Here is a 20812-nt window from a genome sequence, read left to right as displayed (position 1 = left end):
AAAGCTCACGTCTGACAATGAAGATGAGCCATCAAGGGATTCAACTTCGACATCAAACGATGATATGCTCTTAGACCCTCCATCTAATGCTCCTCGTCAACCACCCTCTAGTCCTTGGATTTCAACAGATGCCGCACGTGCTGTATGGCCATCTCCCACAGACTCTTCTCCCGTATCTCCCGTGACTCCCACCCCCACTGAGCGGGCTCACAAGCGCCCAAGGGTCGATACAGACAATCTCCCATCTTTCAAAACTCATAGGCGTCCAATCTCATCTGCAAGGACTCCCTCTTCCCCTCTTACTCCCTGGCGTTCTTTCAGAAAGACAGACTCACGCCCTAATGTACTCAATATAGACCCTCACTGTACTGCTATCGATTGCCCCAGTAACTCGCCTCTCCCCGTACACCCTCCCGTCGACCTCTCATCTCCCCATATCCCTGCAATGCATCCCCTCATCAATCGTCAGACCCTGAAAGAGCTAGATCTTGACTCTATCCTCCGTAATCCCCAACTTCGTCAGTCTTTGTTTCCTTTTGTCTTTCAATATATCTCATATATTCCCTAGGACATGATCTGCTCTTTGATGCTGGTCTCCAGTTTCGTCCTACTTCTGGGCGACGGAAACGCGAATTATCCGACAAGTATTGGTCCGCTATCGCCCAAGAGCTCGAAACAGGCTGCACCTGCGTTTCCTTTGACCTCCAGTGGAAACCCCACGACCTCCTTTGTGTTTGCGCCCAAGGCCCTATACCTCAAGTACCTAGCCTCACTTATTGCTCCCCTCGCCGTGCTCTCACCCTTCGCATGCCCTCTCGCATCCGTCCCCTTCTCACAGAGTTTCTCGAAGTCTTGCTGTTTGTCATCCAGCCGCTTACGAGTATATGTGGTACATACGCCAATCCTGCCACTCTCCAGACGCAGATCGAGCAACACGCTGCTCAGGCCGCCCATCTCAGATCCCTCTTTGATCCGGAGCTTATTCAGCAAGAGCTTCACCATGAACTCTTCGATCCATCAGGTCTTTTCATCGTCATTGGCCAGACTCTCAAAAGCCACTGTGCCCCCATGCGTGATCGCCTTGTCGACGCTATGGTAGAAGCAGCCAAAGCATGCGCTCCAGGATGCGGTGGCAGTAAAGCGGACGCGGTCAAGGCCGTTCGTGTGTGCCTCGATATATTGGAACTCATGAAACTGGCAAGTCTCTCCCAATCGTCCTTGTTTCCTTGTTCTCAAGTCTTCTGCTTTAGGATATTGCGAACCATCAATTGCAAACCCTCCGCCCATTCCTCATAGAAACCGCGGGACAATACGAGCTCAAGGCGTTCAAGGGCCGAAAGGGGGCAGGTGCCTCGCTCGACCTCACCCGGAAATGGATGCAAACAGCATACCACCACCTCATGTCCTCGCATACACTTCCCCATCCGTCACTACCTTCCAACTCCATAAATTATCGCCAACTTCCCCAAACGCAGCAAATTTATTTGAGCGTCCTCAAGGCTCTCACGGACCTCGTTTTTGATCCACCTTGTGGCCCATCGCCCGTACCCTTACTACGTGTGTCGAAATCTACAATACCATATCTCCCTTTATACCCCGAAACAACTTACCTGGACGGCGCTCGTCTTCTCGTTCTCTCTGGGGAAGCTGCGGACGCCACTGCTATGTATATGTTCCTTCTTTTGTTCCGCCAGCTCGTGTTTTCCGACCCTTGCGAACCAACCCTTAAAGTCACCGATGCCCAACTCGCTTCCCTGAAAAAGGAAATACGAGATATCTCATCGTCCCATCTCGGCCATTGTTTCACTCAAGGGTCGAATTCGGACTCTGACAATGAGAAGTGGGCCAAGATCAGACAGGACATCGTCTTACAGATCGCCATGCGCGCAAAAGAGGCTCGAACGTCGTCTACACAGAACTCATCATCAGATCCTCAATCCAGGGTGCTCGCTTCCGCACCAGATGAGCGCATGCTGAAACTAGCCGAGCGCTGGTCAGATTCGAACATGCGTCCAAACTCGCCGCTAAGCACGCTCCTGCGCAAGAGGATCCGCGACGTCGTCTTCAATCAAGTTGTGGCGCTCACTTTTCCATTACGCGATTCTATCATGAGCCCAGGCAAGCCTTTGGATTTCGCGTCGGTCGCGCCTCCTTCTGCGTTGGCGTCGGGTATGGAGCCTCTTGTTGATGAGATTCGCTTGCTGTCAGAACGACTGTCGAGGTTGGCGCATATCCATCTGGGCGTGTATCTTCCCTTGTATGAACAGGATGATTTCTCTACTTCCGTCTTTTCCTGTAGCTGATCGTCTTGTGTTGTACATTATACCACCCTCATCCTTCCCTCTTTTTCCACATTTTTGATCTCCCAGGCATTTGGTCTTTTTTTTTTTGAAAGACCTACCATACATGATTCTGACGAAAGTTGACGAAAACGAGCAAGACGTGGCATACCTTACCAAATAGCAATGGATAATACCCCCATTCGTGCCAAGGGTAATCGAATTCATCATTCGAGGATCCAACGGATCGAACAATGACATGTACTTTTTGACTAGAACATGATGACAATGATGATGATGATGTTTTCAGAATTCAGAATTTCCTGCGTTTCTTTGAGGGAGAGCTTCTTTCTTCGTCTAAAGTAAATCGGGCGGGTCGCTTCTGCCCACTTGCGCTTCCAAAGCTGGTGTTGGCGTTGGCGTTGGTGCGACCTGGAGCCGGAAACGGACGCGATCTCTTCTCCTTCTGACTCTGTTTCTTCTGCTTCTTTTCTATCGCTTTCTTTACGGCACGTTTTCCCCCACTTGATGCGATATCCTCGTAGCGAGCTTTTATCAGCAACTCTTTTTTCTCGGCTGGATTGGGAGTGATATTTGATCAGATTGAGTTGACGAAAACGAAACGAGACGAAAGAAGGGAGGGAAAGAAAGAGAGGAAGCTTCTTACCCGATTTCATCCACCACCCCGCCTTTCCTTTCTTCCGCTTCTCCCGCTCCTCCCTCCCAATCCTCTCCAGCGCCTCCATCTCCACCTTCTCCCTCTTATCCCTATTAACACTACTCTCGCCCCTCTTCACAGCAAGCTCCAGTCTCCCAACTTCCCGCTCTCGTTCTTGGCGCAGGTCTTTGGGGGAGTTTAATAGGAGCTTTCGGGCGCGGGAGAGGTTGGAGCGGAGGGTTTTGAGTTCGTCGGTGTATAGGGTGGAGAGGAATGTGTATTGGTGTTTGAATTTTTGGGGGTCGTAGGAGCCTGTTATGTGGAGGAAGCGGGGGTCTCGGGGTTGCTAGTGATTCGTTAGTGTGTGAGTTGGTTATTAGTGAGTGGGAAAGGGATGGTGGGACGTACGGGTGCTGTGGATTCAATCACTGTTCGTCGACGGGTGACGGGTCGTTTGGAGGTTATTTCGGTGGGCCTGGGAGTGAGATGAGTGGATGGATATAGATGGGTGTGCGTGATGGGAAGGGGTGCTTACGCGTGCTTGCTGGATCTTTTGGCGAGGTCTTTGCGTGCTCTAGGGTGTTCTTTTTCCTTGCCTGTGGCTGTAGTCGATCGTGGGCGTTCCTCGTCGTCGTCGGTTGCATATGCATCTTCTGATGGTGCGTCTGACTCGGACTCTGATTCGGAATCGGTCAGAGCGCGCGTTTGAGAGAGGGTGCGCTGGGCTTTGCGGAGCATTCCTAGAGGTAGGGAAGATAGATCTAGAGATGAGCGGGATAAGTACGTTCCAGATGGACGAGTTGTAGATATAGATGTAAGAAATGAAACTCGGACGTACCGCCCTCGAGGGACCGCTTGAGCGAAGGACGGGCAAATTAGTATGCATGTCTGCACAGCTCGCAAGCAAAACGAGAGCGAACCAGTTCTCGGGAAGGTTTCGCGGGGATGTCATTAGTGTCTTCGTCGTCTGTTTCCTCTTCTAAAAGTCCTTCGCTATCTTCATCTTGCTCGTCTGCCCACTGTACCACTCGAGGCGCATCTGCATCGTCATCGTCGTCGTCGTCATCGTCCTGGGCATCACCGGCTTTCTTGTCAGAAACGCTCTCTGAGCCATCTGACTCAAGTTCCGCTTCAGACTCGGATGCTGGGTGATGGTGCTCGTCTTTTCCTACATGAACGACAGGCCTTGGTTGGGTGCGTCGTAAGGCTGATTTTAGTGGTTTGGTGCGGTTTTGGAGGTTTGTTGGTGGACGAGTGTTGTGAGGCATATGTCTGGAGCTATCTTAGTACTAGTACTAGTGCAGCTGAGGCTTGGAAAACTTTGGGGAAGTCGGAAGTCGGAAGTCGGGACGTTGCAGACACTAACTTCGGTAATGCACAGCCACACCCAACCTTCAACTTTGTTCGAACTTTGTAGGGATGCTATACCACAAAGTAACCTATGGTTGCCACTTCACTAAGCTCTTCGGACTGTCCATGTTTCGCTGAGACGATATATCGACAATCATCTCCTGAAAAGAAAGAAACACGAATTCATTCATGTGTCGCAAGCCATTCTTAGCTAGAATGAGAGTTGTCAATTTCAGCATCTAGCCAAGCATTTCAGTTGGTCAGACACCGACATCAATCTCAATGCCTGCATGTCACAATACTGCCTCTGGCACCCGGACCCAAACATATCGATGATGCACGACTTGGAAACATCCAGAGGCGGTACGTGCATATTTCACATTCTTGGATTTTAATCGCTGATTTCTTCATCAAGTATACATTTAGTACTCGATTAAATATACAAAGGCTTGCGGTGCACCACGTTCGGCTCATATCGTATGGAAAGAACGCGTTACAAGTGTTTGTCTTATCAGGGTAGCTCTGGCGGCTCCGGCAAGCTGGCATAAGGATGTTCAAATGTTTACAAGTCAGTTCCGCAGCATTGAAACGGTCAATACTTTGACAGCAGTTGAACACGCTTCAAGGCAGCAAGCGCATGGCTCACATTCTGGTATCTTAATAGCTGATTTCATCATTGACTATGCATACTCAATCACCCCTCTAGCTTCCAAGAACTCGTTGCCGCGGGCATGGACGATCTCGCAAGGAGCCTATCGACGTCCGACGTTTTCGTGAGTTTTGTGTCACCAGCTCAATACGGGATTAGCAAACGTCGAAAATTAAGCGCGACAGGAGGGAATAAAGCGCTTTCAGGATATGGCCTTTGCCACTAGCCATGACTACGGGTATAAATTGAAACGTGGGCATCTCGGACAAGACACAACAGGCTACAGCTACTAACCGCTTCGTTATACAGCTCGTTTCCCTTTTGGCGACCACGCTTTTCTAATACAAGACTGTGGAAATACTGTATGTGATGTCGATGACTGGATGGCCAGATTGACCCACGGCGTCCCAGCGGAGTTTTCACGACCCTGCTTGCCCCTAAGAACACCATGTCAGGATTTCTCCTCGTTGCCCTGTCACTATCTAGACACTGTATGCATAATTGATATTGCTACACTGTCATGAACAAATCGCCAGAGACTGATGATGGACAACTGGCCAATTGCGATCGGCCTACACGAGATGAACGTTTGCGAGACCAAGGAGTGGTCGTTTAATCAAGGCTAGAAGAATCGCAAGTCTGACAAGTAAGGATGCAACATGTTTCGCATTGGACTACTAGTACTACGGACAAGCTGGTCTATGTTTAAGGGATGACCATGGCCATGTCAGTCTAGTAGAAAGGCGTGCATGGCCAGTGCACGCTGTGCAAGTTCAATGTAACAGTAGATGTACAAAGTTGAACGGACTACAAATGTCTCCCGTTCGCAATGCTCCCCGATGGTTTTTTTCGTTACAATTAAGATATATCGAAACAGGTCGACAAGGGATTGCGCCGACACTCCGTCCTGAGATTCCAGGGCTTGGACAGTATGTGCAAGGTCATGAACAGGACGAGACCTTGGCTTCAAAATAAACATTAGTTGCTTTCATCGGCGATGTGCATAGTCACTGACGTTGTTTCAATAAGCTCGGTACCAGAGAGGCGGGCCTTCCCTCTGCAGCACCTCCTTCAAAGCCTTGTATTTTTCCTCCGACGGCGCGCTGGTTGGTAACTGTTCGCCAGGATCATTCGAGGCGAAGGCAATGCACCAAAACACGGTGCCCTTGACGGTTTTGACTCGACGAAACTTGGTGTAGCAGTAAACACCCGTCTGTACCCTGACATGCCTTGAAGCCATGGCGATAAAATCTATTGTGGCTGTTGTGGGCGGCTCTCCCCAATCAGCGGCTCGCTGCAACAACCAGTCCTTTCGCATGAGATATCCGCAATAATAGACCATGACTACGATGCCTGAAGCTTTGAAGAAGTATTAGATTGCAGAGACGGTTCCGATGCAGCTGCATGCGCTTACCTCGGATTAGAGATGATTAGCAGCGGCGTGCGTTAAACTTAGTGTGGAAACGGTGGCCGGTGGCAAGTGCAACGAACAACGAACGATGATTGATACAACACGTACGTGTGCGATCACCGCGTTGTGTTCATCTGCTTGTTCTTATCCCTTTAGTCTGTCAAGTCTTTCGTTCGCGCACACAATGTTCAATACATATAGATTATTTGTATATTTATTGAATGTAACAACATGTACACGAACTGCACAGTGCAGAGAAATAGATCATAAACACGAGATTCAAGAACTTGAAGTCGCGAGAACACGGCGGCACATCATGTGACAAGGCACGTGCTTCCATTAAGCAGCGTGGTTCAAACTTCAACCCACGGTGGTCCGATAGATATTTTCAGCGTTACAGCAGGAGCTGCAGAACCGCGTCGACAGCATAGAACTACATATACAGTTAATCATACCCATGTTGGCTTGAGTAAACAGACGTGCACGGCCAGTGTACGTTGTGCAGGCTCCTTGTAACATTACAGGATGGACCACGAGTGTTCCCCTTTTACGACACTCCCCGGGTTTCTCTTTACAATTACAATGAGGTATGCCGACATGAGTTCAACAAAGTATTACTCTGGTACAAGAAAAGAAGGGAGGATTAATCAAGGATCCTCGGCATCCTGGGGGACCTCCATTCCTCGAACAAATAGAAGAATAACACCAAGAAAGTAGTTGTATGTGATAATGTACCATCCCTGGGATTCAACGGCTTGGAAGTTATGTGGCAAATCATGAACACGACGAAACTGTGGTGTCGAAATAAACATCAGTTGCTTCCATTGGTGATGTGCAAAATCACTGACATTGTTTCAATAAGCTCGGTACCAGCGAGGCGGGCCTTTCTTCTGCAGCACCTCCTTCAAAGCCTTGTATTTTTCCTCCGACGGCGCGTTGGTTGGTAGCTGTTCGCCAGGATCGTTCGAGGCGAAGGCAATGCACCAAAATGTGGTGCCCTTGGCGGTTTTTACTTGACGAAGCCTGGTGTAGAAGTAAACACCCGTCTGTACCATGAGATCCCTTGAAGCCAGGGAGACAATATCCGATGTGGGTGTTGTGGGCGAATGTCCCAACTCAACGGCTCGCTGGAACAACCAGTCCTTTCGCACGAGATATCCGCAATAATAGACCATGACTACGATGCCTGAAGCTTTAAAGAAGTATTAGATTTGTGGTAGGGACGGTTTCGATGCAGCTGCATGCGCTTACCTCGGATTAGGATTAGAGATGATTAGCAGCGGTGTGCGTTAAACTTAGTGTGGAATAAGACAACAAGGTCGCGGGTGGCAAGTGGAACCAACGATGAACGATGATTGATACAACACCTACGTGTGCGATCACCGCGTTGTGTTCATCCACTTGTTCTTATCCCTTTAGTCTGTCAAGTCTTTCGTTCGCGCGCGCAATGTTCAATACATATAGAGTATTTGTATATTTATTGAATATAACAACATGTACACGAACTGCACAGTGCAGAGAAATTGATCATAAAATACGAGATTCGAGAGCTTGAAGTCGCGAGAACACGGCTCATCATGTGACAAGGCACGTGCTTCCATTAAGCAGCGTGGTTCAAACTTCAACCGTGGTCCGATTACTTATGATAGATATTTTTAGTGTTACAGCAGGAGCTGCAGAACGGCGTCGACAGCATAGAACCACATACACAGTTAATCATACCCATGTTGGCTTGAGAACAAAGACGCGCACGGCCAGTGTACGTTGTGGATGCTCCTTGTAACATTACAGGATGGACGAGTGTTCCCCTTTCGCGACACTCCCCGTGTTTCTCTTTACAATTACAACGAAATATATCGACATGGGTTAAACAAAGTATTACTCTGGAACAGACAAGAAGGGAGGAGGGCTAATAGAGGATTGTGGGATCTTCATTCCTCGAACGAATAGAAGAATAACACCAAGAAAGTTGTTGTGACAATGTGCCACCCCGTCCTGGGATTTGACGGCTTGGAAGGTATGTGGCGGATTATGAACACGACGAAACTGTGGTGTCGAAATAAACATTAGTTGCTTTCATTGGCGATGTGCAAAATCACTGACGTTATTTCAATAAGCTCGGTACCAGCGAGGCGGGCCTTTCTTCTGCAGCACCTCCTTCAAAGCCTTGTATTTCTCCTCCGAAGGCGCGCTAGTTGGTAAGCGTTCGCCAGGATCGTTCGAGGCGAAGGCAATACACCAAAACGCGGTGCCCTTGGCGGTTTTTACTTGACGAACCTTGGTGTAGCAGTAAACACCCGTCTCTATCCTGACATCCCCCGTAGACACGGAAACAACATCAATTTCGTCTGATGTGTTCACAGGGGGCGGACGTCCCAACTCAACGGCTCGCTGCAACAACCAGTCGTCTCGCACGAGATATCCGCAATAATAGACCATGACTATGATGCCTGAAGCTTTGAAGAAGTATTAAATTGCAGAGACGGCTTCGATGCAGTTGCACGCGCTTACCTTGGATTCGCGATGATTAGAATTTAGCAGAGGGTGTTGATGTGTTAATTGAATAATTCCTTGAATCAAGTCTGCCCTTATATACAGAATGTCACGTGACAAATCACGTGCTTCCATATGCAGCGTGTGGCTTAATCGTAGATACATGGCGATCACCGCCATTGTGCTCGCCCACTGTTCTTATCTCCTTTGGTCGAGTCAGAGACTGATACTTTTGTGTGCCTTCTTTTGGGATTGATCACCACGTCACGACTTACGAGTAAACTATCGTGACCGGTAATACTTGACAAGAATGGTGAAAGAATCAAAATCTATTTTCCTTCCTATCGCTCGAAATGCTCTACAATAACATCGTCGCAAGTCGGAATTACACACCCTCATTGTTCTCCGTAAGAGTTTGAAGTCCGTACTACGTATATATACACAACAAATTGGTCGACGGATTAATCGATTAATATTCACCAGCCACACACTGATTTGCGATGCCCTCTTGGATTCTCCCTGGGCGCGAAAATGACCCAGTGATGCGGTATAAAACGATCCTGGAGACATCATTCGCGTACTCGCGCACCTTCAATCCTAGGAATATCGAGTATTACTGGTACTCGCTGTGGGCTCAAACCCTATCCGACCTAGTGGCAGACATGTCAAATTTGATTGTCGTTCCTCAATTCCCTGTTTGGTTTGTGCCGGAAGATGATGACCACGAGGATGAAGAAGATGGCGATGATCCTGAGGAGATAGTACGAAAAGATCCGGATTCGAAAGAGATGGAAGCTTCACCAAGGCAAGCCGACGGCGACGATGAAGAAGAGGGAGGGGGTGGGGCGGGAAATGTTTCTGTCGCATTCACCATCCCAGAGAAAGATGCTGAGGGCGTCATTGTGGATTTTGCGATTGTCCATCTCAAGGCGGTGGCTCAGCCACAGCCTAAGTATAGGATTCGCTACGGAGGGTGGAGGATTACTGAGGCGAACATTGGCCTTCTCGTCGAAGTGAAACGGTTCGTGAGCAGGAGTCTGACAGGTCAGGAACTGCATGATCGGATCCATGTACGGGTTGCAGAAGCTACCATCGACCTCGTCGAGCAAGCAGCACACCTCTTTATCCAGGATGAGAACATGAATTCCGTGCTGGCCCTGGCAGCTGCAGGTAAGCTGTCCATATCAGATATCTGCAGCGCATGTCATGACAGTCATATTGCAGGTCCATATTGGTGCAGCGTCAAAATTTACCGTAACAACGTCAAGAAGGCTATGCACCTTATCAGAGCAAAGGACCCGAGTTATCGCCCCAAGGAACATCCCTCTGACCCGAAGCTGAATTGGAATGTAATTCTTCGCGTTGATCTCGCACGCTCTAGAGACCGGTTACATACAATTTACAACGCTTTAAAGGAAATGAGTGTTTTAGAAATACCTGCGGGTGTTTGACATCCCTCGTTTCTAGAAGTAATCTGTTGACAAAATGACGGTGTCACATGTGTACTGGGATTTATGTAAAATAAAAACTTGAATTGATGGCAAAATACTGCTTTTGACGAGTTGGTTGATCTCTGTGGCATGTAAGTGATTGATTCCGATACCCAGAGCTTCACAATAACTACGATGTTTGAAGCAGAGAATTAGTATACAGAGACTATTCCGACGCAAGTGCATAGTCACTGACATTGTGCTTCAAGAGGCTTGGTACCAGCCAGGCGGGCCTTTCTTCTGCAGGACCTCCTTCAAAGCCTTGTATTCTTCCTCTGCTGGCGCGCTGGTTGGTAAGCCTTCGTGAGGATGGTTCGAAGCGAAGGCAATGCACCAAAACGGGTTCCCCTTGGCGGTCTTCACACGACGAAATGAGGTGTAGGGGTAAACGCCCGTCTTTATCCTGAGATCACTGGAAGCCAGACAAATTATATCCATTCTGTCTTCTACGATCACGGGGCGCGGATGTCCCATATCAACACCACGCTGGAACAAACAGTCGTCTCGCACGAGATATCCGCAATACATGACTACGATGCCTGAATCTTTGAAGAGGAATGAGAGATGGTTTTGACGCACGTACATGCACTTACTTCAGAGTGTTGAACTAAGCGTGGAAAAAGACATCACGGTCGCCGGTGGCAAGTGCAACGAACGATGGACGATGATTGATACAACACGCACGTGTGCTAGGACCGCGTTGTGTTCATCCGCTTGTTCTTATCCCCTTTAGTCTGTCGAGTCTTTCGTTCACGCACACAGTGTTCAATACACGTACACGAACTGCACAGTGCAGAGAGATAGATCATAAATTCAAGATTCGAGAACTTGCGCGAGATGGCTAGGTCTGTCGGGGGTGTGCGGGCCCTTTCTCGGCCAGCGCGCTGCTGACCGACCAGTAAACTGATTGGATTTTGTAATCCACATGGACCTCGGTCTCCTGCCAATGTGACTGCGATTAGTCAGACATCAATGTAAAAGTAACATCGACTTACGGGGAGGTTATCACCCATTGCGAAGTAAAGATATGAGTGTTCAAATGACAGGTTGTAGACAACTGATTGGATGAAGGAGACGAAGCGGGCGTCCATACATACCACTGTTGAAGAGACAAATTAAGAATGCACAAAAATAACCGCAAGGCCCTTGTGACCCGTTTGAGCGTTTGAGCGTTTAATAGCAAGTATGATGGAAACATCTGATGCATTGAGTGAGATTCAATGTCTTACGATCGGTTACTCAACGTCTTTCATCAGACTCAGAGCAAGATATCTTACAGCACGCTTATATGCATTCATATAGATCCACACGCATGCAAGATCGACGCTAGAGTACTCCATCTTCAGTTGCTTATCTTTGTCATAACTTTACCATCCAAACCTACCATCGAAGTTGATTCTATTTTCCAAACTCGTTATGCAAATACATGTGTGGTGCTCATTTGTTTTTTGTTTTTGTGAGAGGCAGACTCGAATCGGGCCAGGAACTGTACCGCCCTTTGCGGAGTGACGACTTTTCCCCAACATTGAAAATCTTCGACGCGGAAACAGTTGTGGGCCCCGGATATACAAAAGGCAAATAGTTCGTCAGATATTTATGGTCTCCACTTCGATGTTAAACAGATCATGACGCCTGTATTGTCCCTAAGGGTTGCACCATTGATTGTGTAACACCAGATCGTAAAGCGCTCACCTGTCATTGGCGGATAAGATCAACTGCGTCTCCAGACTTTGCTGTGCCAGTTCTGGACCACGGTGAACACGCCTTAATAATGTTATCTGAGTTATGCGTGTTTTAGAAATATTTTGAAATAGCAAAGTGAAATCAGCTAAGGGGTGTGGTGACAATTCTTTCGTCTTTGGTGAGCGAGCGCGTCCTTGTGGTCGACTGTCGAACGTGCCTAGAGTATCAGAACCAGGATGTCAAATATCACATCTGAAATGCTAACTTGAAGCACCCACCTTGGATGAACAATAAATTAATCGTTACGAGCGGGCACTGTAACTCAGGAAACTTCAGAAATCTATGTAGCTCTGACAGACGTTCTAGGAACCCCGGATGAAGCTGGGCGAGTGCAATTCTCAGAAAGAACACTCGCGCTGTATTTTCCTCCGCATAAACGTCTCATTTGAGGCTGAGAATTTAGAAAGGTCCCTAGTGCGACTGTCGACAAAGAGGTGCAGCTGAGAATAAAGCTGAGATTCCCGGGCCCTGGACTGCGTTCACACGCGAGGCTATCCTGAATCTCCGGTGTTGAAGAGCGAGCGCTCTCATGTGGTGGAAAGAAATAATAGAAACGACACGACGCTGTGGACTACCCTGGGGCCTGCGGCGAGTCTCAGCGTTTTATGAACGGGTCACAGCAAGGTCACAGCGGCCAAAGATTAGTGCACAGCCTCAGGATCCTTTTTCACTGGGTCGCGAGAACACGGCACATCATGTGACAAAACACGTGCTTCCATCAAGCAGCGCGTGGACACTTGGTGGACACTGGCTCAAACTTTAACGTGTGGTCCGCAAGATATTTTCAGCGTTAGAAGCAGGAGCTGCAGAAGCGCGTCGACAGCATAGAAATACATAGACAGCTTGTGGACAGCTAACCATACCCATGTCAGCTTGAGTATCTCTCTTAGAGAAGAGCAAGAGTGTGTACGTTTAAATTGTGGATGCTCCTTGTAACATTACAGGGTGGACGAGTGTTCCCCTTTCGCGACACTCCCCGTGTTTCTCTTTACAATTACAACGAGATATATCGACATGGGTTAAACAAAGTATTACTCTGGAAAAGACAAGAAGGGAGGAGGGCTAATAGAGGATTGGGGGATCTCCATTTATCGAACAAATAGAAGAATAACACCAAGAAAGTTGTTGTGACAATGTGTGTGCCACCTCGTCCTGGGATTTGACGGCTTGGAAGGTATGTGGCGGATCATGAACACGACGAAACTGTGGTGTCGAAATAAACATTTGTTGCTTTCATTGGCTATGTGCAAAATGACTGACATTATTTCAATAAGCTCGGTACCAGCGAGGCGGGCCTTTCTTCTGCAGCACCTCCTTCAAAGCCTTGTATTTCTCCTCCGAAGGCGCGCTGGTTGGTAAGTGTTCGCAAGGGTCGTTCGAGGCGAAGGCAATGCACCAAAACGCGGTGCCCTTGGCGGTTTTTACTTGACGAAACTTGGTGTAGCAGTAAACACCCGTCTCTGTCCTGACATCCGTCGAAGCCAGGCAAATAATATCCATCGCGTCTCCTGTGGTCACGGGGAGCGGCTGTCCCAAATCAACGCCTCGCTGGAACAACCAATCGTCTCGCACGAGATATCCGCAATAATAGACCATGACTACGATGCCTGAAGCTTTGAATAAGCAATAGATTTGCAGAGACGGTCCCGAGCTATTCCAATGCAACTGCATGCCCTTACCTTATATTCTGTTCAAGTTACATCAGTAAATTCATGAGCCCTCGATAATGTGGCCATGGGAACTATAGTGGGATATAATTATGCGTCAGCCAAATATGTCAATTCATACTGTGAGACATTTGAGATGTTAGTACATAGGCATGGCATGCTGGCAAATTCAAACTACTATGAAGAGTTCGTGACAATGTCGTTAATATTTCAAATGGTAACCAGCGGGGTATGGTAGTGTAATTGTATTCCCCTTGTTGAATGTTCTCATTTCCTAAAACTTATATTTTGAATTATATTGCTATTCAAGACTTTCTCGTGACAGGTAGCATTAGCACAGGTCATCAGGCGGAAATTAGCCTAGGAATTTGTGCCAAAGTTGTGACATAGCGCTGTCACAGTGCGTGCACAATGGAAGGGGAATTGGGGTCAAATCTTGTTGAGGGTTCTTGATTTTCCCCATTTATGTTTGAATTATATTGCTATTCAAGACTTTCTCGTGACAGGTAGCGTTAGCACAGGTCATCAGGCGGAAATCAGCCTAGGAATTTGTGCCAAAGTTGTGACATGGTGCCATCACAGTGTGTGCACGATAGAAGGGGAATTGGGTCAATCTTGTCGAGGGTTCTTGATTTTCCCCATTTATGTTTTGGACGTATAGGTCATTTAAGGCTTTCCCTTGAAAATGGCTTTGAAAACTATCACCAGATTCAAAACATCATGAAATTGGTGAAAATATAGGTTTTGAGAGTGAGACCTCTGGTTCAGTCTGCGGTGCGGGAATGAGTGACTATTCCTTTCGGTATGCCGCTGCCTTCAAGATACTATGTGCCATATATTGTTATATATGTTGTTCTAATATCTCCACCAGTTTATGTTGTAAGTATGATACAGCCTGTTAACTGTTGGAGCATCCGTATATCTGAAAATGCTCTAATGCTACCTTCCAAATCTAGATCATGCTGTACAACTAGCCGCGTGTTATATTTGCAGTGTTACCGTGAAGTACGGTTGTCTGACTATGCACACGCATGCGCAAGTACAAGGTTATTGGGGTTTGTGATGGAGTCGACCATAGGAATCACCGCGAGACTAATGCGATCAGCGATAAAATTATTGAGGCTGGAGAGTCTACGACATGGTAGGAGACGACAAAGATAGGATAGTCGACGATGTACTAGGTATATATACGTAGTGGAACTATCCGGACAATGAGACAATGATGAAGGGTGGAATGCCAAACTCTAACAAAAATTCGTATGGAAGTCATAATTACTACTGACTCGAGAGTCGAAACTAGAAAGAGATCATATCATGAAGCTTGTCCTCATCTCCATACTCTTCAGTGTTGTCCTCCCCAGCTTCCTTGTCCAGCTCCCCATCACTAAGCTCGTCATCACATTCTTCATCGCTGTCGTCATCGCTGCCCTCCTGTCCATCGTGGTGTTCGTCATGACCCTCACCATTGCTGGCCTCTTCACCATCAGCATCCTCCTGGTTACCGCCATTTATGACATGGCTGGCCACCAAATCAGAACCGAGGCAATCTCTAGTGATCTTTCGCAGCATGGCAGAATGCCCAATGCCAAAGTGAGTATAGCGCATGAGCATATCTCGATCAATGAATCTAGCTCAAAGCTTCAGGTTTGATGCGCAAAGAAAGAGGTATGTACTTGCACTTACATCCCAACGTAATACACTTCCCAATCATCCAGCTCCCCCCCAGGGCGTGCCAATGACTCTCCACGGCGAAGCGAGCTTACACCGTGTACCGAGGCAAACACAGGAATTAAATGTGACCCTCAGATTACCTGTCCTGGATCGAGGAACCCGAAAGCATCCTGATCCGACTCCTCCACAAATGCCATCTTTGGAAGACGAGCATGATTCATGCCAGATTTATAGCCCCACAAGCTTGCCAGCCATCTAACCCAGAGAACTTTGAGGTGCCGCTTCACTGGTTGGCCCCCATGGTTGAGCCATACATCCATGTGGTATATACCCAATACGCGGGCATACAAGTAGGGGTGACTAGGCCTTGTCTCCCCAGAAAGCACCATAATGTCCCCATGGGTTCTGGGGTTAATGGTGTCGTACTTGCGCCGTAAGTCATAGGTCATATAGTGAACTTGCATGGTTTGAACCGAGTAGATCGTGTTATTCAGAATGATGACTGAGTTCCGTTCCTCGTCGGTGAATGTGTGTGATCGCAATAACTAATGTCCAAGTCCTGCAGCCTGTATAGAATATGGTCCCTTAATTTTAGTATAAAATTCTGATAGCGGGTAAGTTCTCAGGTGCCTCCAAAATGCAATGATACTTCTAACTTGAGGGCCAGATCACCATCATGTGACTGGAGAAATGTAAATAGGTTGACCAGGTTGTTCTGAGTAGTTGCAATATAGTGATGCTTCAAGTTGTCATAGGATGCCAATGGGGGAGCATGGGCTAGCAGTGAACTGCTAGAGGAGGGTGAATCTCCAACCTCTCTCACCCGCCGTAGTACACGGCGCCTACACTCGTGCTTGGCCAACTGCGCTGGGGTGTCTAACTTGTTGGTTAGTGGATAAAACACCTTTAGCGCTCTGTGAGCGAGCTCTCCCTGGCAAAACCTAACTTCAGGTGCATGGTATGAAAGTAGACGGTACATACAATCTGAGTAGTGAAGGAATCTGTCATCCCAAAGAGTTTGATTGTTCTCACATAGTCCCCCATCACATGAAACTTCTAGGTACCTAAATTGAACTTTTTCATCCTGGGCCCACTGGATTCCGGAGGAGTACCATTTGTTTCTGAGCATTGAGCAGCCTTTTGTTGGCGAGCTGCTTTCTCCTTAGGTAATTCAATGGTGGTGAAGGCGGCACAGGTAGAGGCTTGAAATTTCCGCAACTTCTGCGACAGCTTCTTGAACATTTCTTTGAGAAAACTGACGGTAGACTCCGAGTGAAGCCTGAGCTTCGCAAGCCCATGCCATTGCGCAAATTGATACAACAGAGACTGTACCATTGCATCATGGCCTTTGGGGAACAACCCTTCAAAGACTGGAATGGCACACTAATGACGGGCCATCAGCAGGTCGAATACAGAAAAATGGGTAACATGACCTGTAAGATATCTTCAAATCACGAGTTGCCAATCTTTTCATCTTGGATGTATTATTTGAAAATCTGCGAATTACACCATGACCAAAGGTTGGAACCTGTCGATATCTACAGTAGGATGGAGGCGCGTGAACCTGTTAGCAAGCAATGACACCCTTTCTGGCTTCCTCGTACCTCTTGTCCAGTTTTGCAATGAGCTCACTACCGCAAGGAAGGGCATAGAGAAGCCTTATGAGATGTGTGAACAGGGCCTTCCAAGTACCCAGTTCGCACTTGTGCATGAAATCAACGACAAGCATGCAGAATGGGTCAAGGCCGAGATATCCAAGTTTCTCGACAAATTGGTTCTGCGAGTAGACACTGTGAGCCAATCATAAAATGGGAAAAAGTCACTTACCAGAGTAGGTACCCATGAGCCCTCCCCAAGGGTATTCTCTACCTTTACACCGTCTACTGTGTATCCCTCACGGTAGATAAAATTACGAGCGTTGACAACCTTGGTCATGACATACACCCGAAGGTTGTTGATGCGACTTTTCATGTCCCTCATGAGTCCAAGAAAACTAAATGAGATTTTTGGTGTCAAGCAGCGAGGACACGGACACAAGCCCATGTCCTTGATAGTCACAATTAAAACCCTGTAACTGATAAGTCATCCAACGTTCATCAGAAGGTCCATGGATGAACATACTTTTCAGGATAGTCAGCGGAATGCGTGAAGATATGGGAAAGACTCTCCGCACCACTCCATTAGTACATTTTAGAATGATACCATGGTGGTATGAAGAAACAAAATCTTCATCCAATAGGATCTCCCAGCAGGAATGAAACAGTTCTCTGCAGGCAGTGAGCATGAAGGGATGCCATGCCCTGTCTTCGATATGCGAGATAGGCCACTGAGAACGTCTTTAACCCTGTCAGGAAGCTGCCATTGCATGTTCAACAACAGTAGACATGCCGGAGGAGTACTCACTGAGGGTAGAAACCCCACCAGGTGGCATGCCCCTGATGAGGGTGATGATCGTGTATACTTTGTGAGATTTCCAAAATAAAGGTAGAGTGGCCAGGCCTTCGCAGTCCCAAAGTTCGCTAAGTGAGTAGCATCGGAAAAAAACATGAGACCCGCAATGATGCGCTCCAGTGAACACCCAGGCTCCTTTGGCATCCTCTGAATACCGTCCTGAGCGTCCAGCCAGGCATCGGAAGTGTATAGCTCGTCATAAATCCGCTCTTGATGGCCGTCTAACGGATCTTTCCACAGCCGTTGGAAAGGTAAGAAATGGAATGCCCCCGCCTGTATATCTGCGAACGCCGTGCGTATGACTTCAACAAGAGGGCGATAATGGAATCCGGTGATGGTAAAAGGATGAGGGCCATCCTCCTTTGATTTCGTTGGGATATTGATAGTGACACTTGTCTGAACCCAGTCGTCCGGAAAAGTAACTCCACTTCCACTCTCATCCTTGTCTAGTTCTCGCAAGCTTCGCCTCACTGAGAAGTCCTCAAGGTCCTTATGATCAAAATCTTCTGCCAGCAGGACATCTCTCACCAGATGCGAGACTTTGGTCTCGGATAACATGCTACTGCCTGAATTCATCCAGGACATGAGTCGATAGATAGTCATGTTGGCAAAGGGGTAAGGCGGCACGAAGACATTCGACGAAGGGCCAGCTCCATGTGTAGCTGTACTAGTAGGAGTTGTTCTTGCCAGTAGCGAGGATGGAATGAATTGATCTGGCTCAAAGGAAGGACGATGAGGGTAGAGCCTGCATAGTCCAAATGAGTTGAAGCCGGTTTGGAGGGTGTCCCTTAGCGTTAAGAGAACGCGTCGGATTCTAGACTGGGCGGGTAGTGGAGCCGTTCGGGCTGATGGGATGCCAGCACTATCGGAATGATTTAGATCGTCACGCGAAGGCTCGATATAATCAAGAGTTCTCGGAATGCGTCCCATTGGGAGTGCGAATTCCTCTGAAAGGTTTGATCAATTTGTAAGAAAAAATTGCAGATGATGGTTGCCCAAAGGGACACGAACCTGAATCCTCCTCATCGTAGTCCAGCACAGTTCCAGAAATACTCGCCATCTCAACATCAATTTGTCGCTGCTCCAAGTCGAGGGTGTGTTGTGCGTCAGCAAGACTGGAGGCACTGGTACATGACCCATGAGCCATAGAGATTGCACCAAGGAGGCCGCGAGGTACAATTGGTTTCAAACTCGAACGGTCCCTCACATATCGGACGGCTGAGATTTTCTGATGTTTATAATTTTAGTAGCTTTCGAAGTAGGCAGTTCAACTGCCGTGACTCACTGCTGAGGAGCCGCTTGCTGAAGGGGTTGGAACCAAATGCCTCTGACTGTTGGAAAGAAGCACCGCTTTCGCGCGATCTTGTCTCCTCTGACTTGCAAGACTGCTCGCTCTCTTATAGAAACAACAAATTTGTCGATGCCTGCTGAGTCCGCGACTGTCTGTTGGCCTCTCCCAGGAGCATCCCGGAGCATTGCAAGATACCATCAGAAAAAGCAAGAAAAGTCCGATACAGCTTGTAAGTATTTCGGGGCGCATGGCAGTTGGCTAGCAGTGGGACGCCTTGAGTACTAACATGAATGTCTGCGAAAAATTAGCGCTAACCAACTATAAGCTTCGGTGAAGATATAGTTGCACTTACTAGTACTAGTCACAGTTTAAGTTACATCGTGACAAATGACCATGTACAACTTATGCCGATCATGGGAAGATCATGGTATCTGATCTCTCGTTGCAACATTTGGCACTGGTTGGACCGCCATCTACAAACCAATCCAAAACCGAGCGTACAGAGTTATATTTCTTGAAAGACAGACATAATAGATAGCACCACATAATCAATATTACTTCAAAGTTGCAAGGTGAACCTGGGGCGTAGTTATACATCATATCGATCAGCAACCAGTTTATCCACCATGGTCCATGATTCCTATGGAAACACAACATAATTTGCGTTAAGGGCAACAACATCTGGAAACATAGTGACTAGGGATCATTATCAAGAAAAGCCGTACATACTAATCATTCGCGGGCTGCTACTGCTTGGTAGAATGATCGGTGACCATGGCGAGTTCAGCATCAGCCAAAAGAAACGATTTCTTGTCGTTGTCGCAGGTTGCAGCAACATATTTGGACTCTGCAGTGGTAGCAGGCAATGTCTGTCGTTGAACAAGGACGTCCAATAGCCAACGTGATTCCCGCTCTGCCATGATGAACTCTGTTTCTGATTCATCACATAAGGAGCGGAGGAGGGTGTGCAGCCTTTGGGTTTCCGCGACCTCCCAGCGTGCAGTGTACCAGCGCATGCGTTTGCGTTCCCGAACAGCTTCCTTGTAATGAACAGCATATCGGACAGAGTCTGAACTAAGCCGATCTATATGGCTACAATAGATATCCTGAACCTATAAATGACACCCATGTTGAGATCTGTGATATATTGAGCAAAATACGACCTACCCTCTGGCCAATCGTCTCCAGTGAATGCTCATCATTGGCGGGTCTGCCTAGAAATTTGTCGAAATAGTGTTGCTCTTCAAAAGAGGTGATCGTGGGATAAAGAGAGAAAGCGTCGGAGTCGTCAACATTGGGAGACCGATTTGGAGTCGGCGAACCGATCCCAACAGGGGGGTTAGCGACATAGCATGAACCGCGGGATTGCTTGGATTGAGGTGTCAATGGGAAGTCATCGTCCTCTGCATCTGACATATTGGTGCTGCTAGTATTAGCTATCATTTTTGTATTTGAGTTTATCCGACAATGGCATATGTATGATGAACCATACCTGCTAATATAGCTGACGATGGAGAGCTTGGAGGAGAGCTTGAATAGAGGCTGGGAGCATTCCTGGGAGCGCTGCTGGTGGAACTACCAGAAATACTAGTATGGTCTTGCTGGGGGCGTTCAATTTGTTGAGGACGTGTAGATACGAAGCTTGAAATGCCATGTTCC

The 20812-nt window shown here is 47.7% G+C and overlaps 9 protein-coding genes across 9 annotated transcripts; 2 read left to right on the top strand and 7 right to left on the bottom strand.

The window, feature by feature from the left end:
• Window positions 1-64: 64 nt before the first annotated feature.
• Window positions 65-2303, top strand: DEU56DRAFT_872529 (T-complex protein 11-domain-containing protein; the record flags this gene model as incomplete). Its single annotated transcript, XM_041355791.1, has 3 exons — window positions 65-518; window positions 569-1197; window positions 1251-2303. The coding sequence occupies 3 exons, from the start codon at window positions 65-67 to the stop codon at window positions 2301-2303; spliced, it is 2136 nt and encodes a 711-aa protein (XP_041205791.1).
• Window positions 2304-2447: 144 nt separating this feature from the next.
• On the bottom strand, window positions 2448-4262 carry DEU56DRAFT_497431 (uncharacterized protein). Its single transcript, XM_041346507.1, has 6 exons — window positions 3858-4262; window positions 3776-3791; window positions 3473-3698; window positions 3346-3412; window positions 2947-3283; window positions 2448-2855 (listed from the first exon to the last, which is right to left on the bottom strand). The coding sequence occupies exons 1-6, from the start codon at window positions 4203-4205 to the stop codon at window positions 2593-2595; spliced, it is 1257 nt and encodes a 418-aa protein (XP_041205790.1). The 5' UTR covers window positions 4206-4262; the 3' UTR covers window positions 2448-2592.
• Window positions 4263-5586: 1324 nt separating this feature from the next.
• On the bottom strand, window positions 5587-6278 carry DEU56DRAFT_902921 (uncharacterized protein; the record flags this gene model as incomplete). Its single annotated transcript, XM_041356614.1, has 2 exons — window positions 5587-5900; window positions 5952-6278. One exon carries the CDS (start codon window positions 6276-6278, stop codon window positions 5958-5960), a length of 321 nt encoding a protein of 106 aa, XP_041205789.1. The 3' UTR covers window positions 5587-5900; window positions 5952-5957.
• Window positions 6279-7201: 923 nt separating this feature from the next.
• DEU56DRAFT_758196 (uncharacterized protein) lies at window positions 7202-7522 on the bottom strand (the record flags this gene model as incomplete). The annotated part of the gene is made up of 1 exon (XM_041350217.1): window positions 7202-7522. One exon carries the CDS (start codon window positions 7520-7522, stop codon window positions 7202-7204), a length of 321 nt encoding a protein of 106 aa, XP_041205788.1.
• Window positions 7523-8376: 854 nt separating this feature from the next.
• Window positions 8377-8897, bottom strand: DEU56DRAFT_497397 (uncharacterized protein). Its single transcript, XM_041346506.1, has one exon. It carries the CDS (start codon window positions 8784-8786, stop codon window positions 8457-8459), a length of 330 nt encoding a protein of 109 aa, XP_041205787.1. The 5' UTR covers window positions 8787-8897; the 3' UTR covers window positions 8377-8456.
• A 443-nt stretch (window positions 8898-9340) lies between these two features.
• On the top strand, window positions 9341-10291 carry DEU56DRAFT_915217 (uncharacterized protein; the record flags this gene model as incomplete). The annotated part of the gene is made up of 2 exons (XM_041357715.1): window positions 9341-10010; window positions 10065-10291. 2 exons carry the CDS (start codon window positions 9341-9343, stop codon window positions 10289-10291), a joined length of 897 nt encoding a protein of 298 aa, XP_041205786.1.
• A 243-nt stretch (window positions 10292-10534) lies between these two features.
• Window positions 10535-11343, bottom strand: DEU56DRAFT_758193 (uncharacterized protein; the record flags this gene model as incomplete). Its single annotated transcript, XM_041350216.1, has 5 exons — window positions 10535-10875; window positions 10914-10937; window positions 11109-11113; window positions 11227-11282; window positions 11326-11343. 5 exons carry the CDS (start codon window positions 11341-11343, stop codon window positions 10535-10537), a joined length of 444 nt encoding a protein of 147 aa, XP_041205785.1.
• A 1996-nt stretch (window positions 11344-13339) lies between these two features.
• Window positions 13340-13669, bottom strand: DEU56DRAFT_758192 (uncharacterized protein; the record flags this gene model as incomplete). Its single annotated transcript, XM_041350215.1, has 1 exon — window positions 13340-13669. One exon carries the CDS (start codon window positions 13667-13669, stop codon window positions 13340-13342), a length of 330 nt encoding a protein of 109 aa, XP_041205784.1.
• A 6230-nt stretch (window positions 13670-19899) lies between these two features.
• DEU56DRAFT_915214 (uncharacterized protein) lies at window positions 19900-20569 on the bottom strand (the record flags this gene model as incomplete). The annotated part of the gene is made up of 2 exons (XM_041357714.1): window positions 19900-20265; window positions 20321-20569. 2 exons carry the CDS (start codon window positions 20567-20569, stop codon window positions 19900-19902), a joined length of 615 nt encoding a protein of 204 aa, XP_041205783.1.
• Between the last annotated feature and the right edge of the window lie 243 nt (window positions 20570-20812).

The sequence above is a fragment of the Suillus clintonianus genome (assembly GCF_016758775.1).
Source record: "Suillus clintonianus strain FC179 chromosome Unknown DEU56scaffold_65, whole genome shotgun sequence".
In the NCBI taxonomy this organism is placed as follows: Eukaryota; Fungi; Basidiomycota; class Agaricomycetes; order Boletales; family Suillaceae; genus Suillus; species Suillus clintonianus.
Note: the sequence above shows the minus strand (reverse complement) of the source record. Positions and strands in the feature narration are given on the sequence as shown.